This window comes from Rhincodon typus, chromosome 13, assembly GCF_021869965.1.
Source record: "Rhincodon typus isolate 14 chromosome 13, sRhiTyp1.1, whole genome shotgun sequence".
NCBI lineage: Eukaryota > Metazoa > Chordata > Chondrichthyes > Orectolobiformes > Rhincodontidae > Rhincodon > Rhincodon typus.
In genome coordinates, this window is record NC_063344.1 from 63,334,282 (window position 1) to 63,359,288 (window position 25,007).

At 40.8% G+C, this 25,007-nt stretch overlaps 1 protein-coding gene across 2 annotated transcripts in view; it reads left to right on the plus strand.

Annotated features, from left to right (window-relative positions):
- Positions 1-25,007, plus strand: part of LOC109918955 (erythroferrone-like) — a 106,397-nt gene that overhangs the window by 29,107 nt on the left and 52,283 nt on the right. For both annotated transcript variants that reach the window (XR_007263526.1, XM_048604436.1), the window contains exons 2-7: positions 2,270-2,380; positions 5,398-5,500; positions 8,906-9,108; positions 11,314-11,422; positions 17,454-17,544; positions 23,227-23,305. Coding sequence is in view for 1 of the 2 variants with exons in the window: in XM_048604436.1 (XP_048460393.1) it covers positions 2,270-2,380; positions 5,398-5,500; positions 8,906-9,108; positions 11,314-11,422; positions 17,454-17,544; positions 23,227-23,305 (696 nt within the window). In the remaining variant the exon portion in view is untranslated. The remainder of the gene's footprint in view (positions 1-2,269; positions 2,381-5,397; positions 5,501-8,905; positions 9,109-11,313; positions 11,423-17,453; positions 17,545-23,226; positions 23,306-25,007) is intronic.

Here is a 25,007-nt window from a genome sequence, read left to right on the forward strand (position 1 = left end):
TCATCTATGCTGATGTTAGTTTGTTACAGTGAAAATCTGAAAAATGTGAAATCTGGTTCTTTGCTAATTTGTCCATTGATTACTGGAAAATTCATCTTTTGGAATAGCTATTAATCACTACAAGGATTGTAAAAGCAGCCAATTGTCCAAGGCAAGGTCCCACATAAAAGCATCTAACCTGTTTTATTTACAATTGTCAGGCAGAGAAGAATGTTGAGGCAGGATACCAGAAGAACTAATAGGATCTATGCACCTGATAGATGACATGAGCTGGCATTATTATTATTGCTAAGCAGATGAGTTAAAGTATTATCATTCACTTAATGTAGCCACAAAGAATTTGGACTTCATGACCTCACTAATTAAATTGTCATAATCAAGACTTTAAGCACTTTCTGAATAAATGCAGTACTCTCAACAATAGTCTTCATTTATACAGTATCTTGCACAACATGTCTGAAGGAGGAGTGAGGTATTGACAGATACTGAGCTGGAGTATAGGGAAGCATGCTATTTTTATCTGAAGATATTTGGGGTGGTGGGGGAGGGGAGGGACATTCATAGTGGAAGAGAGAAATTCCACAGTAGACACCTTCTTAGAAGGGCGCCTGTTTGGGACAGAAGAATAACGTATTCAGACTCTGGAGTATAGATGATTTCATTTCATACATAACAGTGATCCACAAGTTAAGAACTGAAAAAGAGTATTGTATGAAAGCTGCAGTGAAAGTGATATGTGAAAGAGTTAGTGTAAGCAAACATCCAAACGGTTCCAAAAGTGCATGCCAATTTACAAACCCACCCTCGATGCATCATGCCCATACTGTATTTGCACTATTGAGCTCTTGGCCTTGCCCAGGCAGACATATTCCAGCTGTTTCAGAGTGAGTGGCAACTTTGCAGAAGTTCCATTTTCCATAAAGAATCAGCAATTCTTAATAAATCTCCCTGTGTTTTTCTCGCGCTCTTTCGAAAAGGATTTATTATTTTTCAGAGATGGCTGAAATATTAGCAGGATATAAGAACAAAAATAACAATAATGCTTATTCATTTATGGTGCAAACAAAATCAGTGCTGTGATGGGCAAGGACAATGTTGCAATGTGTGGGTGAAGCTAACACCTTTCACTACCTATTCACCTCCTTCCTTATTGAAACTTCCTACCTGTGCTCAATAAAATTCATCCACAATCATGAGATGAATTTCAGGGAAGGTAAAATTTAACAACTATTTGCGGATCTTGCAAACATGGTGGATCAGTTACAAAAGTAGATCTTCTCTTATAATTGTCACTCTTTAAAATTTGAGGAGAGGGACTTAATGGGTCAGACACTGTCCTTTCACACTCTGGGACTGGTTGGGACAGTGGGTCAGACACTGTCCTTTCACACTTTGGGACTGGTACATACAGTGGGTCAGACACTGTCCTTTCACACTCTGGGACTGGTACATACAGTGGGTCAGACACTGTCCTTTCACACTCTGGGATCGGGTACAACAGTGGGTCTGACACTGTCCTTTCACACTCTGGGATTGGGTACAACAGTGGGTAGCATGCCAGTCTTCTATCTCAGATCACATAGTTATGACATGGATTACTGTCAGTTCTTTCCGAGATTTAGAATGCAAAAATCTACACGTTTGTTTGTTATAGAGACAAATGAGACATTGTAAATCTAATTATCTAGATCCAAATTTTCAGTCTTTTCAAGTACAAGGTATTGATTGTGGAGATACATTATTTTGTGGATCAAGGACAGAGTTTTCTGCATCCAGTCCGAATTATATCAAGCCTTACAAGCCCTTCATGGACTTCACTCATCAGCTAACTTGCCAGATGGTGGAGAGTGGAGGAGATTAACTCTGTATTCAATATATTTTCTCAACAACCTGTTCAGTGATGTTACTACATGGCTCTGGAGTAAATGGAACTTGAACCTGAGCCTCTTGTCTCAGAGGTAGGGACACTACTGCTCAATGATGAGATTCCCCCTAACTCTGTATTTAACCCATATTGTACCTGGCCTAAGTATTCTTGATTGTGATGTTGAATGTGAGTAGTTAATATTGTTCCAGTTTCTAGAATTAACGTCTTAAAAGAATAAAACTCAATTCTACTGGGAACATTGCCCAATGTTACCTGAATTAGCTCATTCTCAGCTCATTTAAAGGTTTTGCCGTCCAATGCCAAATGATGACTATGTTCCATAACTCAGTTCCTTTCTCAGGATTTGGATTCCTGCCTTATTTTTCACCTTTTCTCTGGCAGCTACCAGATACGCCTGTGGACCCACACGACAGCTGGCTCCTGTTTGTAGAACACTCCGAGAAGGGGGTCAATGACAGGAAGAAGAACAAAGGAAGAGGTCGAAAATCACAGGTAATTGTTGGTGGCGATGGATGAGGTGAGGAATTGACTTTCACAGTTTTCTTACAGAAGTTAGCGTGAGGCTGCAGTTCCATTGGCAATTTTATATGAACAGTACCCGAAACATTAAAAAAAGGAGGGATTGGGTATCACCATCAAGGTTGATTGGCTGATGTATGAAGGAAGGAGGCCTTATTGTTAGTCAGGGAAATGTTTGGTTGCTTTAAAAGGATAACATCAAACTACACGTATGAGAGGATGCTATAAATAGGACACGCCTAGTGTAGTCTAAAGGAGAAATCTGACTCATTAAGAAGCTCAGGCAGATGGCGTAACTTGAGAGCAATTTTCACCCCAATATCTGTGTATCTACATCCACTGAATTGATGTATCGGCACTCCCAGACCAATGTATCTATACCTCTGGATCGATGTACCTTTTTTCTTGAATTGCGCGTCTGATAACTTGTACTAATAAAGCTTCTTGAATATAAAAGTAATTCATCAAGGTGTTGGAAAGTCATCAACAAACCATGGTGTACAAAAGAATGGGATGCTGAGATTCTTACAGCTCCTTATCTGACCCTGCATTAGAAATTCTATTTGATAGCACTCCCGTAAAACAATATGTGATAGTTTACCATGCTAAAGGTACACATTGTCGGTGTTGTTGCAATGATAGGCAGCATTCAAACAGCTTTGGGAAGTCTGTCACTATGATAACAATATTGTACCAGAACAACTGGAGAGATTGCCATTAGAAAATGTCTAATAAGAAGTATAAGAAAAGTGTATAAGTGTGAAACAACATAGGCTGCCATATGTGAATATACATTCAAGCAACAAAAGCAGGCCACTCGACACTTCAAGCCTGCTCCATCATTCAATAAGATTGTGGTTGATCTGATTTTAACTTTAATCCACATTCCTGCATATTCCCAATAATTTTTCATACCTCTGGTCATTAAGAATCTACCTACCTCTGCCCTAGAAATATGTCAAGATTCTGCATTCACTGCCTTTTGAGGAAGTCTAAAGACACGCAACCATCAGAGAGAAAAAAAGTTTCCTCATCTCTACCTCAAATAGGTGCCCCTTTATTTGTAAATTATGGCACCTAGTACCAGATTCTCCCACAAGAAGAAACATCCTTTCAACATCCACTTGGTCAAGTCCCTTCGGGATCCTCCTATATGTTTCAATTAAGTTACCTCTGAATCTTCATAACTGCAGAGGATTCAGGTCTAGCCTTTTCTCATAAGGCAATCCGCTCATTCCAGGTATTATCATATACAGAAAGCCTTTCAAAGTGAGGTAGAAATGTTCTATTTAGTTTACTTGAGGTGCCAATAATATATTAGCATGGATGGAGATTGGTTAATAGTAAGGAAGAGGGTTAGGGATAAACAGGATACTTTCAAATTATTAGGTTGTAATTAGTGAAGTCCTGTAAGTATTAGTTCTGGGTCTTCAGCTATTTGCAGCATATATTAATCAATAGTGTGGACTGGATGGGCTGAATAGCCTACTTCCACACTGTAGGGATTCTCTGATTCTTGTGGAGCAATAGGTAGTTTTCCTGCCTCTGAGCCAGAAGCTCCAGGTTCAAGTCTCACTCTGGGACTTTATAGCCAAGGAAGGTGTATGCGTAATGTGTCCAAACAGGATGGGGATCAGTCTTCAAATCCTTCCAACACATGCCAATATGAGGTGGTAAGATTGGGAGAGATTCCATGCAATGGAAAGAAAATTGGAGCCTCTACTATCACTATCCACAGGCCTGAAGTAAAACACGTACGTAGAAAGTATAAGTTGCCACAGCAACTCAGACTTCATGGGGGAACAGCTGGTGTGAATCAGCTTGGTGCCAACAGGAGTTTAATCCTAGCTTTCACTCGAGTGGATTTGGAGTCTGCCTCCTTGCCCTAAGCCATCTTTGACATTGTGTCACTAGTGGATTGAATCTCCTTTTGGGCAAGGATTAGAATAATCAATGAATATGATAGAGAGCAATGTATCTAAATATACTGACAATACGAAGCTAGGTGGGAATGTAAGCTGTGAGGAGGACACATAAAGGCTGCCAAGCGATGTAGACAGCTTAAGTGAGTGGCAGGTGAAGCATAATATGGGCAAGTAGAGGGATATTCACTTTGGTAGCAATAATAGAGAAGCACTTTTCCATAAAAAGGCATGAAATTTCTAAATGCTGATGTTCAGAGACACCAGATGTTCTCATATAAGGAAGACAGAATGTTAGCTTACGGGTACAAGAAGGATATAGGAAGGATATAGCATGTTAGGCTTTCTTACAGAAAGATTGAAGGACAAAAGTAAGGACAACTTGCTACTATGTTATAAGTTTTGGCAGGGCCACACTGAAGTATTGTATACACATCTGAAAATATACTTGCCTAGCTGGCAGTGTATCAGACGTTCCCTGAGCAGTTTCTGAAATAAAAGGTTGTCCTGTGATGGGAGACTCATTAAATTGGGTTATACTCTCCAGTATTTAGAAGAATGCGAAAGGGTCTCGTTGAAATGTAAAAAATTATGAAGGGACTTGACAGGGTAGATACAGGGAGGTTGATTCTCTTGGCTGTAGAATCTAGAACACAGGCACCCAAGGGGGCTGATCAATTAGAACTGAAATGAGGAGGAATTTCTTCAATTGTAAGACTCTGGGTCATTGGTATTGTCTACCCCAGAGGTTTGTAGATGCTCCATTGTTGAGTATACTCAATGTTGCAGTAGACCTTTGGTCTCTCCGGAATGTGGAGAGTGGGTGAGAAATGGAGTTATGGCAAAAGATCAGCCATGGATCTTACTGAATGGAGGAGTAGAGTGTCAGTCTGTACAATTTCTTCCTGCTGTTGTTCCTGACATTCTTATGTGCTTCTGTCCTGTATAAGCCATCAGCATAAGAGTTGAGCTGGTGGAGAAGATGCTTCATTGTGACTGAAGACGCCAGTGGTTCAATGTGTAGAGGGCAAACTGAGTAACAGTTGTTTTTCCTGTTTTGTTCTGCAGCATGGTCTTCCAGGGCCACCAGGTCCACCTGGACCCCAGGGTCCCCCTGGAGCTATTGTCACACAGGAAGTACTACTGAAAGAATTCAAAGAAATGCTTAAAGGTAAAGTCATGTGATGGTTCAGTAACTGCAATTACAGTAAATAACAATATCTTACACAAATGACACTGTTGCTCATTTCCACACCTTCTCCATTACCAAGAATGAGGATTTCCAATTCCATTATGATAGCAATGTTTAAGAGGCATTTAGACGGATACATGAACAGGCAGGGAATGGGGGGTGGGGGAATATGGACGTTATGCAGGCAGATGGGATTCTATTAGACTGGTATCATGTCCAGCACAGTCTTGGTGGGCCAAAGGACCTATTCCTGTGCTGCATTGTTCTATGTTCTATTTGCTCATCTCTCCTTTCTTGCAGCTCATCTGCTTCTGAAACTCTCATTCATGCCTTGTTGTAGCTAGACATGACAATTCTAGTACATTCCTGAATAGCCTTGAACACTCTTAAAACCTTGGGGTCAACAAAACTCTGCTGGCAAAATCCACACATGAATTATCCCATTCATCCATTGACCTACGTTGTCTCCTGATCCAGCAACACTTCAACTTAAAATTTCTCTTTATGTGCTTTAAAATTCTTCATTGTTCTCAATCCTCTGTAGTTCTGAAACCTCTTCCAGTACAACAACTCTTCAAGATCTCTGTGGTTCTCCAATTCTGGTCTCTAGTATGTCAGCAATTTTCATCGCTCCACCATTTGTAGCCTTTAGCTGCCCAGACCCTAAACTCTGAAATTCCTTCGCAAAACCTCTCCATAATTCTATCTCTCCCTCCTTTCTTTAAAGCCTGCCTCTCTGATCTAAGTCACCTTTCCTCACATTTCCTTTGGTCCCTCAGCATCAAATTTTGTTGATAAATCTGTGAAGTGGCTTGGAATATTTAAGTACATCAAAAGCACTATGTAAATGCAAATTGCTCTTGTTATAATAGACAACGGGAGAGTTAATAATTAACATAAATGGGACCATAAAAAAGAACACATTGAGATATAACATTCAAAATATAAAAGGATTTCAACAGAACTTGAGGGGAACCATATTTAAAATGATACGAACTACAATAGGCATTGAAGATAATCATTAAAATTAATGGGATTATCATAGAAACTGCAAATGAAACTTTGGAGAGACAGAATATTTAAAGTTTATGAGGCTTGCATACTTGTTGAGAGGGGTAACTGTGCGTTGAAAGGGAGACTGAAGCATATATTAAAATTAGTGGGACTACAATAGAGACTGAGTAAAATAATATAAGAAAATATTAAAAATTGAAGACATGTAATATGAATGGCCCTGTACCATAACAGTCAGGACAGTTAATTTTTATTCACTATTCATGTATATAAAAACTAAATCCTGTTTGCCATTTCAAAGACTTTATTTACCTACTTTTAAAAATACAAATGATACCACTGAAATAATGTATTAGGCTCTGTTTCTGTATCTTAGATCAATACGCCTGTACCCTTCAATCACTGTATCTGTATCGCTAGTTTTTTTTTTGTTCCAGTATTGTGATTTTTAGATCATTTAGGGGATGTGGACATGACTAGCTAAGCCAACAGTTATTACCTGTCCCTAGTTCCCCTTGAGAAGGTGGTGGTGAGCTGCCTTCTTGAACCACTGCCGTCTATGTGCTGTGGGTAGACCTGCAATGCCATTAGGGAGGGAGTTCCAGGACTTTGAATATTTATACCTCTTGATCTGTGTCTCAATACTGCTGGAGCTGTGCATTTTAATTCCTAAATGTGCATTCCCCTAGCCCTTGTTCTGTACAACGTACCCTTCATCAACGCATCATTGTATCACTGCAATCTTAGATCTCTATTCCTGTGACCATTATTCCAAGTGCTCTGCTTGATCAATACATCTAAACTCTAGACATTTATACCTATGCTCTATTCATTTTTATTTCTATTCTCTTCTTTATTACAAACAAACTTCATATTAATCAGTTCTAACCAGAAATGTTAAGTTGTCCTACTGTCTCCATTGACATTATCTGATCTGCTGAGTGCTGTCAGAACTTCAGGGAGATGGTGATGTGGCAGTGATTTCACTAAAACGGTAATCCTCAGGGCAAGGCTAATCTCTCACGATATGGGTTCCAATATGGCAGTAAAATTCAATTAATAAAATCTGGAATAATAAAACCCCATCCAGTCAACTCATTACCTTTCAGGAAGGAAATTTGCCATCCTCATCCAGTCTAGTATACATGTAACTTCAGATCCAGAGCAATGTGGCTGATTTTGAAATGGCCAACAGACTGTTCAGTTCATAGGAGATTAGGGATGAGGAATAAAGCCTTGCCTTGTCAATGATGCCCACATCTCATGAAATAATCAATTTAAAAAATCTGTCTTTGTTTAAGATGTACCTATGTAAAATGCATCTGTTGACACCATAAACCTTTCTATTTTCTGCAACTCTTTTGCCTTTGTCCTCCATGCCTGACACTTTCCAGTTTGGCATCGCCAGTTTATTTTAATATTATATCCTGTTTGCCCATGGCCAAATCATGCATATATGTGGTACAGTTATAATACGGGACTTCTACCCACTGTTCCTGCTATGCACACTGCATTTCATAGAAATATGGAAAATGGGAAATGGAGAATATAGAACTACACAGCGCAAAAACAGGCCATTTAGCCCACCATGGTGGTGCTGACCATGATGCCATTCTAAACTAATCCCATCTGCCTGCACATAGCCTGTATCTTTCTGTTCCATCCCTGTGTATGTGCCTGTCTAAATGCCTCTTAAATCCATCCCCAGTATCAGCCTAGTGAACCTCCATTGCTCTCCCTCAGTAGCCAGAACATCCTTCTTCAGTTATGGAAACCAAAACTGTATATAATATTCCAGGTGTTGTCTCACCCCTGAGTAGCTGCTGGAAGCCTTCCTTGCCCCTGCACTGAAATCATTTTGCAATGAAGCCAACTTGCCAAATGACTTCCTGACTGCTTGCTGCACCCGCATATTTACTTCTAATGACTGGTGTACTAGGACATCCAGGTCCTTTTGTATGTTAACATTTCCCAATCTATCAACATCTTTAAAAAAAACTCTTCCATTCTGTTTCTCCAGCTCAAGTGGATAACTTCACAATAAACTGCCATGAACTTGCCCACTCACATAACTTGTTGAAATCACCCTGAATCTTCTTCACTGGCTCCTCACTGCTCTAAGTTTCTCTTAGTCTAGTGTCGTAATCAATTTTTAAAATAATGCATTAATTTTCCACATCTAAATCATTGCCATGTGTTGTGAATAGCTAGAATCCAAGCACTGACCCTTGTGGTGCCCCACTGGTTAAAGAACACAAAATGACCCAACCTAATTATTACAAGAAAATTCCCAACGTTATTCAGATTGGTCTTGAATGAATAGATACGTTGTCCTCCTATGTTCAACTGAAGTTGATTTTTCTTCTGCAGAAGTGGTTGAAGAAAGAAATAGGATCACGTTGCAGGAAAAGTGCCAGGAATGTCCAGGAATTCAGGGTGGTCTGGCCTTTCCCTCACTATTACCCAGGGAGATGGGCCCATATCATAGACTGGAGGCAGCCTTTCACTGCAAGCTAAAGGATGACCTTGTGATGAACAGAAAGAGTTTGAGGGAGCTGAAGAATTTTCATATTGTGAGTGGCTTTTCAAACTACATGACCAGCATAATTGTACACTCATACACCAATATTATTGAGCAGTAAGAACATGTGTACATAAATATAAATAATGTATTGCAATAATATAAGAAACAATAATTTACAAGGGAGAACCGGATGGTTCCATATTCTCTTAATTTAACACTAGACTATTGTGAAAGGAAATGCACCAACCGTACTTACCCAGTCTCATCCAGTCCCATTATTCTGGGCTAGATATTACTCAATACTGAAGGTTGGCACTCACTAGAAATAGATTCTCATTCTATGCATCCTGGAAATTTTTGCTTAGCTGCAGTGGTCCTGCCTGCAACAGCACACAGGAGCTCTCAATCCAGTTCAGTGGATGAAGAACCCCAAAGATTAATATGGCTAAGGTTTCCGTAGGCCTCACTGAAACTGGGCTGCATTGTAGGTATGTGACATCGAAGTAGAGAGAAAAGAGGCCCACTCTACTGTCATTCCCCATTTATGTAAACAACTTGAACTCAGGAGTTAGAGGGACAATTTCAAAATTTGTGGATGATATCAGGTCAGGGATTATAATCGATTCTGCGCAAGACAGTGGAAAAAAAATACATGAAGGTGACAACCAACTTGCAGAATGAGCATGAACTTCGTGAATGAAGTTCAACAAGAAGTGTAAGGTGATTAACTGTGATATGAAAAGTAAGGAGGATACATGCCCTGTGGAAATAAGAACTTAAATAGGGTAAAGGTGCAAAGGGATCTAAAATTATAGATTCATAAATCATTTAAAGTAGCAACGTTGGTTAATAAGGCTATAAAAAGGCAGCAATACACTGGAGTCCATTTCTAAAGGAATTGAATTCAATAGGCGATGTAGCCTAGGGTCTAGTCAAATTCTGTGGGGTACTGTGAACTGTAATATATAAGGTTCTACAAAAGAAAGACACAGACATACTGAAGAAGGTTCAACAGAGATTTACAACTGTGATATCAAAACCAAAAGAATATAACAATCAAGGAAATGCTAAATGGGCTGGCGCATTTCTCTTTTGAAAAGACAAGGCTCAGAGGCGATCTAATAGGCATCTTTAAAGTTATAAAGGCCTGCAACAGAGTAACATAACAACCTATTTTCACTAGTTGGAGAGACTAAAACTAGGGTCCATAAATATAGGATGTCACTAATAAATCCATTTGACAAATAAAGTGAAACCCATTTACTCAGAGAAAACTTAGAATATGGAACTCATTATCTACAAGGAACAGTTGCAGCAAATAGCATAGATGTATTCACGAGGGAGAAAGGAACAGCAAGTAATGCTGAGGGAGTTAGATGAAGAAGGACGCTCATGTGGAGCGTAAACAACAGGACGGCCTCATTGGGGCAAATGGCCTGTTTCGGTAAATTGTGTAATAATTCTATGCAATAGAATTCTTCAACATTTTCCATCCCAGTTTGAGGATTTCCTGGCTATACCCTTGGAATTACTAGCATATGATATCAGGGGTGGTTAGGAGGGACAAGGGGTCCTAGCTCCTCACTGACATGTGGGGGATGGCCTTCAGTGGTCCTGCTGGGTGAAAGGAGTGAAGCTACGATGGAAATATGGTAGCTGACCTCACCACCTGATTCCTTTAGGTTTGTGATGTTGTTCCCAACTCATTTGACCTGCACCTGCGAGGATCTAATCCCAGCCCAGTCCAGATAGATGGATCAGAAGTCCCTTTCTAATTGCTGTAAGAATATGATGTGAAACTAGCCAGATTACATTAGATCTACAATCTCTTCTCTTTGAAATTTCTCATTTCTGTGGAAACAAACATGGAACTAATTTGCTGCCATAGTAGAACTTGTCCTTCTTATAAACCATCTTATATCTTCAACTCATAACACACAAATTGCATTCATGGTTGGGATTGCCAAAGGAAAGGCAACTTGCCCTCCAAAGTAATGGCAAAACATCAAAAAAAAAATCTCCGTTCCTGATAATAACAAATACTTGGCATGCTAGCATACACTCCATGGATTAGCAACGGTATGCCCTATTGATTTGAAGTGGTCTACTACCTTTGTAAAAAAAATGCATGGAGTTAGAGGGATCTGTGGACAATGTACTCTTGAGATCTTGATGCTTAATGTTTGCTCAGTTGGATTGAGAAGCATTGAAAAGGAGTTGCACCTTGTTATTTAACATGTCTGCTTCTTTTCAGCCTGAGCAAGATGGAGTGTTCCTGCGAGGAATTGGCCTCAATCTGACTAGTGGCCAATACGTGGCCCCAATGGCAGGATTCTACCAGTTCTCAGCCAACCTCCATATTGGTAAGAAGATCAAGAAAGCAATTAATTGTGCATGAGTAAATAGACAACTGGGTGCCTGTCTGTAGGGGCTGTTCATTCAAGAAATATTGCTTCACTTATGCATCTTATTCAAAGCTCACACAGCTCTGATAAGAAGAGTCAAATTGTCTCCAGACTGCGATAGATAAGATTTTACCTTCTCTTTGAAATTTCTCATTTCTGTGAAAACAAATGTGGAGCTGGTTTGCTGCCATAGTAGAATTTGTGCTTCTTTTAAACCATGTTATATCTTCAACTCATGACGCACAAATTGCATTCATGTTTGGGATTGCCAAAGGAAAGGCAGTTCCCCTTCAAAAGTAATGGCAAAACGCCAAAAAAAGACTGATGTTCTTTGGATTCTATGAAGAATAGAAAAATAGGAAACGCTTTCTAGGCAGGAATTCCATGTAATTTTGATGCCTGATGCTGAACCTCTCCTGAGCTTGGTGCATGTGTAGTAAAATGTCTTGGCCTATCAGTATTTTTGGTTTCTTATTTTTAATGGTCCATCTCTTGGAAGGTGCATGATTGAGTTGTTTGAGTTAACAATTCGACACACCTTGGTTGGGGCATGTTTTATGCATTGTCCTCTCCTTTGTTTATTTTCCATGTTCCTATTTATCTCCAACTGACTGTGTGGAACCCTATTGTTACGCTGAGTATCAACTGGTCGTATTCTGAACTTTAAGTTATTCTTAAATTTTAAAATTGGACATTAAGGGACTGTAAAATAAGGCTACCTGCAGATAACATGACTTCTTTTATGGATTATACTAAACCTGTAAAGTTCACCTGAGAATCAACCTCTTCACTAATGAACGACGAGACAGCTCACAGAGAGCTAGACAGCATTCATGGGGAGACAGCTGAAGAATCATCTACACTTGAACCGTTACCTTGTTCTCTCTCCATGGATCCTGTCTGACCCACTGTGATTTCCAGCATTTGTTGTTTTCAGTACAGATTTCAGTATCTGCAGTAATTTGCTCCTAAGAAAGCTCAAAATCTGTCGTCACCCTTCACTGTACCAGACCCTCACTTCAATTTCAAATTGTTGAATTCAGTCAGCTACCACAGGTCATATGTGTGGGATACAGGAGATCACGAATCAGACACAGAGTGAAAATAATCTGTAAAAGTATATTGCATTTATTATGTGTATGCGTGCGCGTGTGTGCATGTGAGTACTTGAGCTAGAACTGAGAGTGTGTGATGTTGTGTTTAATCAATGCAGGCTGTGAGAAACAAACAAAAAACCTTCGCATCTAAATTAAACCAAAAACTGGAATTATTTAATTGGAATACACATTTCTAGGGGTGGGAGACATCCACTTCTTTCCATAAAAAATATACTGATCAGAGGCAGTAACAGTACATCTACATTCTCACCATAAGCTAAAATGGTGACCAGAGGGCAACAGTTTGTAAGAGGGCTGGAATGTGACAATGCGAGACATAATATTTCAACTGCTAAAGACCTGAAAAGATTTTTTTTATTTCAACAATATACTTTATTCATAAAAAATATCTTTGTCTATATACATAGTCACAAATGCAGTTCAGTTCTGTGTAGTAGCATATCAAGGAAACAAACAAACATTTCCTCTACATCAGTGAGACCAAACACAGACTCAGTGACCAATTTACGGAGCATCTGCGCTCTGTATGCTATAATCAACAACACCTTCTGGTCACCAACCATTTTAACTCCCCCTCCCACTCCCTGGATGACATGTCCATCCTGAGCCTCCTCCAGTATCACAATGACACCACCTGCAAACTGGAGGAGCAGCACCTCATATTCCACCTCGGGAGCCTACAGCCCAATGGCCTAAACATGGAATTCACCAGTTTCAAAATCTCCCCACCCCCAGCGTCATCCAGTGTCCAACCCTCCCTCTCATCCCCGCCTCCTTGACCTGACACAACCTGTCCATCTTCTCTCCCACCTATCCACCCCACCCTTCTCACTGACCAATCCCCACTACCCCCTACCTGCATCCACCTCTCACCAACCCACCTACCTTCCCCTAGCACCACTCCTTTCCCTCTATTTATTTCTGAGCTCCCTTCCCACTCCCCAGTCCTGATGAAGGGTGTACACCAGAAATGTTGACCTTCCTGCTCCTGTGATGCTGCCTGACCTGCTGTGTTCCTCCAGCTCCAGTACTGACTCTGACTCCACCATCTGCAGTACTTGCTACCTCTTAATCGCTGAAAACTAACAATGGAGTTTGACTTTATCCAAACAAACCAAAGGCATCTCTCACTTGAACCAGACAATATTTATAAGCATTTAAAGCACAGGAGTGTCTGATAATTGAACAGACCCCAATTTACCTTCAGTAGGATGACTCAGACAATGGTCTTTCCCCACTGTGCCTTGGTGGCAGCTAGCCCAAGCTTTAGTGCGTCCCTAAGCATGTAGTCCAGGACATTGGAATGTGCCAGTCTGCAACACTCAGTCGTGGTCAACTCATTGCTCTGGAAGATCAAAGAGTGTCTTTCACTGAGTTGATGGTCCTCCAGGCGCATTTGATGTTTGTCTTGGTGTGCGTCCTGGGGAACAGACTGTACAGCACAGAGTCCTGCATCATGGAGTTGCTCGAGATGAACCTTGACGAAAATACCACTGCATAAGAGCTGAAAATATAGCTAAGAATCCAAATGGTGTCAATTCTACCACATAGGACTCTAACCATTTGCACATCCTTGCCCCCATCAACACCACAAACACCTTTGGGTGTAACCTACCCACTGGGCTGGTAAGAAGGACATTTAGGATTGTATAGAATAGTTTGAATCATGCATCTTCCGACACAAATTTGGAATTGCTATCTACTGATCCAAAGGCTCCACTCTCTTTAGATGAAGTATCTCTAATTAAATAGGAACAGAAGGATTCCTTAAGTGATAACGAAAACTCGCTGCAAGTGAGGCAGTTTGATGGAGAGAGGGATCGTGTTAGTTTTTTCAAGTCAATGACCTTTCATCAGAATTGGGGAAGGATAGGAATGTAACATGTTTTAAACCTGCAGAAGGGAGCAGGGGCAAGAAGAACAAAGGGCTGATACAATATATACACGGTGGCTCAGTGGTCCCTGGGACCTGGGTTCGATTCCAACCCTGGCCGATTGTCTGTGTGGAGTTTGCATGTTCACCCTATGTCTGTGTGGAGTTTCCTCTGGGTGCTCTGGTTTCCTCCCACAGTCCAAAGATGTGCACGTTAGGTGGATTGGCTGTGCTAATTTGCCCCATAGTGTCTACAGATGTGTAGGCGAGGTGGAATTAGCCGTGGGAAATGTGGGGTTATAGAGATAGAGTGAGCAGTACTTCTGGGTGAGATACACTTCAGAGGGTTAGTGCATACTTGGTGGGTTGAATTGGCCTCTCGCTGCACAATCGAGATTCTGTAATTCTATGATGGATGGCTGGGGAGATTAAATGACAAAAGTTTTCATAATACGATAGCCAAGAATGACTGGGACTGAATACAGTAAAGAAATAAAAGCCGTATCCAGATAGGGTGTGAATGGCTGCATAACAGCTGTCCAAATGTAACATGAAGTGATAAAGAAACATGACAAATCCAAACCAGCAAAAATAAGACAAAGAACAAGATAGAAGCAGATACTTTGATCTAAGATTGTTGAACTCAAAAGTTGAGCCTTGGGATTTGTAGAGCGGTGAACAAAAAGATAAGAAGCTGCTCTGCAAGCTTATGTTAAGAGCCTAGAGAGCACTGCAACAGGCCAAGGTAAAAATGTCAAAGTGACAGAAAGGTGGAGAATTGAAATGTCAGGTAACTAAAACCTTGGGGTTATCCTTGTAGGCTGAACGCCATACTCCAAACGATAACTGTATTTAAACTGAATTCAATCTACATTTTTATTTGAGTTTTATTTCAGTTAGCCACACTCGTTAAAACTCAAACCCTATTGATGACAAGCTCCCATATTTATACAACCAATTCACACCCAATTAATTCTTTATTAAAATGTCCATCACCTAATCCCCCATTCCATTAGATCTCAGGCATTCCTCAGACCATGTTAGATGGTAATACTGAGCAGATATGTTTCACAAAAGTCCACACTGTCTACATTCAGATTCCCCAATTCAGAGGAGACTGGTTTTGTGAATACAGTTGCCTAGCTTGTAAGAAGAACAAGTAATTCACTGCTTCTCCCAGACTAAGTGTATGGAGTCTTGGTCAGTGAGGAGGGAGGAGGTAAAGGAACAGGCAATGCATCTCCTTCACTTGCCTGTAGTGGAGCCATATGAAAGTGAGGAAGTGTTGGGGGTGATTGAGGAGTGGAGAAGTGTGACCAGTCTGTATGGAATGCTGAGAGGAAAGCTCAGAGGAAGATGTGCTTGCTGGTGGTGTTACGGTGGAGGTGGGAGAAATGGCAGAGGATAATCCACCACGTAGAGTAACATCTGTCACTACAGTACAGATTTTCCAGGCAGTCATGGGAACCAAGATGTAGTGACTCCTTCAGCTTCTCTCTGTATCCAGGAATCAGAAGAGAGGCGTTTTGAAGGTCAACCTGACAGTTACTGAGCAGAGTGCTTCTTACAAGAAGTGAAAAGGACACTTCCAGGTTCAGCCCCCGAAAGAAATTTGGGTATAGTCAATAGCTGAAGGCAATAATCTGGAAAACGTCTGTACATCTTAAAGAAGCTTTTGGGGAGGAGCAGCTTCCACACTCCAGACAGCGTCAGTGTCTGTTGCCTCCCTCCCCTCTACCACAAAGACAATGGCTAGCTTTCCAAACAGCAGCTATGGTTTATACTCAACATTCCCAAATTGCAAACTAATTACAGTTCAGATTAAATAGTATTTTGTCAACATTTTTCTGATCATTGCAACGTTACTGTTGATGATTAAAGTCCAAGACTAGGCGCATGCATTCACTTCCCTGCAAGTAGTCTTTCTGTCCTCTGCGTATAAAGGTAAAGTTACCATTGCCTTATTCTGTCATTAGAGACAGACAACTGGTGGTGGTTTAACTTGGGGAGGTCACAACATCTCAGGCAAAGAGAGATGTTGAATCCTTCATGGAAATCTCAGCTGGCTGTAGGAATTGAACCCATGCTGTTACTAGCAGTCTGCATACCAAACCAATTCTGCTAATTGAGCGAACCAGCTGACCAACCCCTCCACAGGACATAATGGACCAAGCCAACATTCCCTTTCTGATTTCAGACGCCACTGTCATGAATGGACCTTGAGGCCTACACAGCCAGAAAGAAAATTATTGCAAACACTAACTAATGATTATCACCAGAGGACCGGCATTTGTCACGTTATTTGTCATATTAAGATATATTTTAATGCCATTACTACAAACCAATGAACAGGAGTTGGCCATTCAGCCCCTCAAGCCTATTCTTTTAGATCATGGTTGGTCATTGCCTCGATGCCACTTTCCAAAACTATTCCCTTATTCCTTGATGCCATCAGTAAATTCTTAATGTCACTGCGCTGACAGATTATAAGCCCTCCTGTTAATTCCAGTCAGCACAGTGAGGGCCTGTCAAGGCAAGATGAGTGTCTCTGATTGATTTTGATGCACATAACCAATGGAGTGGTTTACCCTTTGTTCAGAGGCAGGGCAGCGGAGCGATTCTCCACCGAAATGATATAAAGACTAGGTGATCAGGAGAACCCTGTGGAAAGTGATCTTTGGGATTAATCCACATCAGAACACAAGTGCCCAAGAGACAGCTAGCAGACAGCAGATACAGAGATGCACACAGTGTTGTGCTGATTTTCACCCAGGCACCTTTAAGGAAGAGCATTCAGCTGGTAGCCCCAGGAATTTAACCTTTAATTTCTCCACAACATGTAAGGCCACGGTGATACTGGCGGCTGAGCAAGAGCTAGAGAGGGCCACTCCCATTCCAGTACAGATCCTACTGCTCTGCTATGGCCTGGAAATTCTTCATCAGAGTTGAAAATCTTTTTGTTTTCACTGATATCAATGTGTTTCCTCTTTCTTTTCAGAACACAGAGAGCACCAGAGAAGAAGACACAGCAGACCACACGATAACATCCGAATCCTCATCTGCATTGAATCTCTCTGTCAGCACAATGCGTAAGTGATGATAATCCACTGTTGCCATGGGACCATTAAAACAGAATCCTGCAGCAGAACAATAAGCAAATCCAACTCAGTCTAGATTTCAGATTTGACACGAATCTACCAGCACAGTTGTGAAGTGTATTAACAAAACAATCCTGATCACATTGGTAACAGGCCAAGGGATAGAAATAGTATTGTCGGATATGAAGAGAGGGGTAATTGGTCTCTAGAAAAAAAGGGTCCTGTTGCCTTATTCATTTCTTTTTCTTGTACAATTTTAGACTGCGTTTGGTACTGACTTTCTTGTCCAGATTTCAAGATTGTTGGATTTGAGAGGGGATGGGGATGGTTGTGATGAGTGGTTGACAATGCCAACTAAGTGGGTGACAATGCCAAATGACTGACTGATAGCACAAGCTACTCTATAACTAAGCCCAATATTCTGTTCTATTGACATGAATGGAGAAGAGCATTGGATGGCTGTAAAATAGGTAACTGATTTGCTATCTCCCATTTTTGCATTACCATCAAAGATCTTTTCCACATCCGAGATATCATCTGGTGCAGGGAGACTTCATCTCAATGTAGATAAATATGAGATGATGTGTTCTGGTAAGAAGATGACTATTCAAAGGTAATATAAAATAGGGAATGAAATAACTCTTCAGAAGCCGGCATTCCATCACTAGCCATCCTTTCTTTACAAATGCATAGCCTTTGACAATAGCACTGCCTCTCACTGAGTCAGACATTCTGGGTCTCAATATCCCTGACATTATCCTTTTATGTTAGCCAGATCTCCCTGATTGGATCATATTAATAGCCCAATCAGAGAACTCATATTCTTTGAGGTCCGATTAGCTGACTTTGTTACAGTCACCACAGGGGATAAAATTCTAAATAGGGTGTAGGCGTAAAGGAACCTGGGTGTATATGTGCACAGATTGTTGAAGGTGGCAGGACAAATGAAGAGGGCAGTAAGTAAAGCATATGATGTCCTCAGCTTTATGAATAGCTGTATGGAGACGAAGAGTGGGGAGGTGATGATGGACTTGTATCAGACACTTGTTAGATCTTAGTTGGAGTGTTGTGTATTGTTGTGAATGCCACACAATAGGAAAGATGTGAATGCATTGGACAGAGTGCAGAATCGGTTTACAAGAATAATTCCAGGAATGAGAAACTTCAGTCATGAGCATTAGTTGACACTGTTCTCCTTGGAGAGAAGAAGGCTGAGTAGAAATTTGATGAAGATTTTCAAAATCACAAGTGGGATGAATAGAGTAGATGGGGAGAAGCTGGTCCTACTTGATAAAAGAACAAGAACAAGGAAGCATAGAGTTAAAGTGATGTGCCAAAGAAACAAGGGTGAAGTGAGAAATAACTTCTTCAAACAGCGAGTTGTTAGGGTCTGGAATACTCTACCTGCAAGTGTGTTGGAGGCGGCTTCAACTGAGGCATTCATGAGGGCATTGGATGGTTATTGTGATAGAGATAGTGTACGGGGATATGGGGAAAAAGCAGGAAATTGGCACTAGGTAATGAAGAGCCAGAGCAGGCACAATGGGCTGAATGGCCACACATTAACAATTCTGTGTTTCTGTGATTCTGTGTTGCCTAATTTATCTGTTACACATTCTGTAAATTAGTAAATACTAAATATATAAGTGGAATTTTGTGGCAGAAGATCAACAATGTGTCACTCTTTTCTTGTATTGCACCGACAGGCTGTCCAATTAGGATACATATCAACAGTTGGGCACTTGCAGTTGACATTAACATTGATTGCAGCCAACAGCTAACCAAACACTTCAAACCTACCTTGTTCAATTCATAGGCAGAATTAAGCCAAATACATGCTCAAAACAGAACTCCCATAACATATTATTAATGGAGTCTCAAGGTAGAGAAGGTGTAGAATGATCATATTCTTGTACTGAACTGACTATTTCTTGATTAGTTTTAGTTTATACTTGGTCAGCATAGACAAAATTATAAAAAAGGAATCATTTTCAGGCCCCCTGAGGATTCTGCCTTTTTCCCTATTCCCCATCCACACCCTTTCCTGTCCCAGCCCTCTCACCAAATGGTGGAGTTCTGCCCATCTTACCATTCTAACCAAACCTGAAGTGTTGCAGCTCTGGAACAAAAACAAAGTTGCTGGAAAATCTCAGCAAGTCTGGCAGCATCTGTGGAGGAGAAAACAGAGTTAATGTTTCGGGTCCGGTGACCCTTCCTCAGATGTGTTGCAGCTCTGGTTGCCCAATCTCTAAAAAGCCCCATCCTTATTACTCTAGCTCTTCCCCATCACTTGCTATACTTTTAGATTTAAACCCTGTTCTACTGCTATCTAGCATTAAGCCCCCGTGTTTCTCCTCAGGGATCTGGGAGGGGAGGGCAATGATTGATTCCTGAAAAAAGAGAGGATCCTCTCATCTTATCCTCTTGTTTTCAGTTCTGAACATCATAGGCTGTGTTCAGTTCTGGCCCCATTATCCATATTTTAGGAGTGTTGGATTTAAGGAGGTTTGGGTGGCATAAGGGGACGGAGAATGTGAAATTGACCTGGAGACCCAACCAAATGGGTAAGAAGTAGCAGTACTTTTCAATGCTCTTTCTTCTCCACTGGGCAGTTAAAGCATGCAAATCCAAGAGACAGGTGCATTGTGAATAGCAAAGAGAATCTACACTTTTGAGGAGGCTCAGCTTGATACAGAATGAGCTGGAGAAAAGCCATGCAAGCTGTTGGTGGAAATGGGACGTGGAACTAAGGTGAGGGAAGGAACAGAGCTGCAGTAATAGGAATTGTCCTCACAGGGGCAGCACAGCCAACATTGGAACACTGAACGATGAGGCATAACTAAGAAGCAGGTGTAGAATGTGAAGCCTCATTTGAGTGAAGAAGAAGACAAGAAAAGATTTGTCAGAGTAGTTAAAATGTCAAAATGAAGGGGGTCTTTGGAAATTTTAACTAGTTAAAAAACATGCAAGATCCTTTATTTCAGTGACCTAACATAGTGAATGGTAATTGTACTAAGGGACATACAAGATCCTTAGGGGACTTGAGGGGGTAAATACAGATGGTTCGTTTTCCCTTGTGGGAGAGTCTAGGACCAGAAGGCGTAACCTCAGAGTTGGAAGTTTCACATTTAAGACAGAAATGTGGAGGAATTTCATCTCTCAGATGGTAGTGAATATGTTTAATTTTTTTTTAAACTCCAGATGGCTGTAGAGGCTGTGCCATTAAGGCTGTGATAGACAGATTTTTAATCAGTAAGGGAATCAAGGGTTATGGGAAAAGGCAGGCAAGTGGAGTTGAGGATTATCGGATCAGCCTTGATCACATCTGGTGGAGAAGACTCAATAGGCTGAATGGCCTACATCTGCTCCAATGTTTTGTGGTCTTGTAGTTTCATACTATTAATAATCAAAACCATCCACTAGTACAATATTGCCACTGTGTAACATTTATATATATCCGAATACTCACAGAAGTGAAACAGAGATAACACTTCAGGTCTAATAGGACTCTTCTTTAGAATCTTACTGAAAAACCTACTGAAAGCTCATGTAAATATTATCCAAAATTAGTCGCTTATCTACGTTAGCAATATTCTCACATTCAAGTAGCTTGATACTGTAGTGACAATTTTATTTTGTATCTAGCTGAGAATATTCGATGGGATTCTGTAAAGATACCCTTGCTTAGTGTGTTCGCTTTGCCTTTATACCTTTACTCTGTATCCAACCTGTCGTGTGTTTTACTTGGGAGAGCTTCATCTGGCAACTCAACTCTGAATCTAGTTGATGCTGCTGTTGATGTGATAATGCTGGAAGAGGTAGTGTCAATGTATATTTGTCCTAGCCCTGTTTAATCTGTATTGTACCTGATTTGAGAGAGATTAATGCACAAAGTGGATGAGATGAAGCAGAAAGAATTTCAGCCCCCCAAGCCCTGATTTTGCTTACCTGACTGCACATGATATTTACAGAAAGAGTGAGAAATGTCGTGTTGTGTCCTACAGCAGCTTTCCTGAAGCTGGCAGGAAGAGCAGCCCACATTCCCTGCGCTTGTGCTTAAATGATTTGAATGAGATCTATTTACAGAATCTGCAGTTACTGTGGACAGATTATAATCTCTGTATCTTCCTCTCATCCGTTCACTGTCTGCAACAAAAATTCAAACAAAGCTCAGTCCTGTCTGAGTGTAAAAACAGAGCCTTTTTCACTGGCGGGGATTGGCCCTGCAGTCTTTTGCAGCTCTTATCCCCGATGCACACCATTGATGTTGTTCTGTCTGGACAAGCAACAATCGAAAGGGAAAGAATGAGTTGTGAAACAGACTCTTGTCTCATGCTAAGTAAAACATACTTTGCTGTATATACAGCACACTCCTGATATCCAGGTTATGGGTGACAATTCAATCTGGGTCCATACAGCTTGCAGATGTCTCATCTCACCTTTCTGTGACTTGAGTACACTATTTGAGTTGTGAGTTCAGGACCAGAGCCAGAATGCTGCAACAATAGCTTGCATTTTTATAATCCATTTAATCTGGTAAATGGACCTAACATAGCTCATAGGAGTTAGATTACATTTGATACCAAGCCATATAAGGAAATAATACCATGACTTTTTTTAAAAAATGGTTTGGTTGGAAAGATAGTTCTTGCAGATGTTAAAAGAGAAGAAAAGGTAGAGGTTTAGTGGGGAATTACAATCATACAATACTGTTATAATACAGGCAATGTTACTGCACTGTAACTCTTCCAGCATTACTACATTGCAGATCTACAATGTTGCTATACAGCATTCAGTATTGCAACCATGCAGAGGTAGCGTATGAAAGCCGTACAATAATTTTATATTTTAATCATGTAATGGTGCTACGTTATAACTATATTGTTATATTACAACAATATAGCATATTGCTACGATCAAATATTATTTTGTTGTAGCTATACTTTGCTATTTTACTACCAAACAAATTAATAACTTTCATGCAAACATTAAAATGCATACAGTATTACTACACGGAGATGTCTCACAATTGTAAACCAATTTGTTTCCAGTGCAGATAGGGTAAATGGATAGGATTCATTACTGGCGCTTGCTGTATAAGTTGTGTGTATTCCAGTACCAGCTCCTTTACAAGTACTGTATACACTGCATAAGGCATAATGTTCTCCCATTACAAACAGAAAGTGAGGAAGTTTATAGTTCCAGAGAGAAGCAAAGAGAATGTTTGAAAGATTTTACTCTGGCATTTATAAAGATGGAGCAGGGAGAATGGGTTTTGATGTAAATATGTAAAAATGAAGAATTGGAAAAGATGCAGGGAAAAGTATCAGAGAGTGTAACTCCAGTTAAAGGGTTAGTGTTGGCAAATCTGCAATGGGAAAATGCTCTTCTTCTGTAATTTGAGTAATAGACAAAGAGATTGCTGTTAAATATCTCCTAACAGCCAGTCACTATAAGAAATTTTACCAGTTGTGGTGCGGCAGGCAGGACTGAGCTACATGGAGATGTGGAGGATATACTATACCAGCCATTCTAATTGTTCAGTGTCCTATCTCACAGAAGGGCAAATTGGAGGAAGTCTGAACAGGATGAGGAATAGGGTGAACTAGCTGTTTAAATCTAATCTTTGAAAATCATGATAAATAACTAGAACACTTTCTTCCTTCCCCACAGCTCCCTGGAAACAGTTTATGGTCTAGATAGCAACAGTCATCTATTCACCATGTTTGTCAGTGGTGCTCTCTATCTGCAGGTAAGCGTGTTGTATTCCTCATGTAATGAGAAATATTCTCCCAGCTTGTGTCACACATAGTACACACAGGGCAATTATTCCTGTCAGATGTATGCAACTTATATAAGTATCTTAACATCAGCTCCTGTGTCTACAATTCACTGATGGTGATAGGGAAGAATTGAGTCCTTACTTTAAGTTGATTGTGCATCTCACTTTCAGTTCCTGTATTGTAACAGCACATATAAGGTAAACAGTGAGGAATTCAGATCTTGTTTTTGCCTTAGAAATTTAAATGGCATAACTGATGTGTGGAAGGCCCAGTGTGGTGTGTGATGTGTATGCATTACTTTATCCCAGGAATGGGAATACTGTTGTTATTCCATGGCAAACAATCAAGATGGATGTACGGACACACATCTCAGGTCCCTTCCTAAAATTATGTTGTGCCTAACTGCAGAATGGTATCTACTGCAGATAGCTTTCAGGCACAAAGCTGACAAAACAAACATCCTTAAAGGAACTGCAAGTGGCTGCAAAGAAAAATAAATAATCTTATTTGACTGAAGAAGCAGGAGTGTTCTAACCACCTCCTCTCCTAATCTCCAGATCACCAGTCTACACCCTCCCAATCTCCCTGCCCACAATCTTGACCTCCCCAGTCTCCACCTCCCCATCTCCACCTCCCTAATCTCCCTGTCCCTAATCCCACTTCTCCAAATCTCCACTTTCCCAATCTCTGTCTCCCCAGTTTCCACCCAAACTCCCTTTTTCCAATAAAAACCAAAAGAACTGCGGATGCTGTAAATCAGGAACAAAAACAAAGTTGCTGGAAAAGCTCAGCAGGTCTGGCAGCATCTGTGGAGGAGAAAACAGAGTTAACGTTTCGGGTCTGGTGACCCTTCCTCGGAACAGTTCTGAGGAAGGGTCACCAGACCCAAAACATTAACTCTGTTTTCTCCCTTTTTCCAAAACCCTAATTTCCAACCCTCCCAATTTCACTCCTCCTGTTGTCCTCTGCCTCTCTCAAGAACCTTTCCCTGATCTCCCATCTCAGCTCTCTTCCCAGAACTTATCCTCTCTCCAAAATTCTCCTCACTCTGATCTTACCCTGCTCCAGGCTCTTACCCATCCTGACTACCTCTTCACTCCAATCTAATCTTCATTCCAATTTCCTCTTCATTCCAATCTCATCCTCACTCCAATCACCTCCTTATTTCAATCACATCCTAAATCTAATCTCCTCCCTGTTTCAATCTGAACCTCTCCTTGATCTTCACTGCTATATCAAATCAAGTAATAGACGATTACATACTCACCTCCAACCTTCACCTCTCTTTCAATCTCAACCTGTCTTGTCTTTCCCTCTTTTATTGTTGGTCCAATAGTTCTTCTAATTCCTCCTCTATTGTTCTGTTAAAATCCCAAAAACCTGATGCTCTTCCTCCGAACTGGCTTCTTCAGATGAAATAAAGCCCCAGTGCACTGTCCCACTCTAACTTATTGCTTCCCTGAACAACAGAAATGTGCACCGGCTCATATCTCTTAATTTTCCAGTAAACAGACGCTATAAAACCTATTAAGATGCAGGGCTGGATGAACACAGCAGGCCAAGCAGCATCATAGGAGCAGAGAGGCTGCAGGGGCTGGGACAGGCGGTAGCTGGCGGTCCGCCGTGAGGCGAGCTACCGCCTGTCCCAGCCCAGCGGAGGTGAAGGAATTG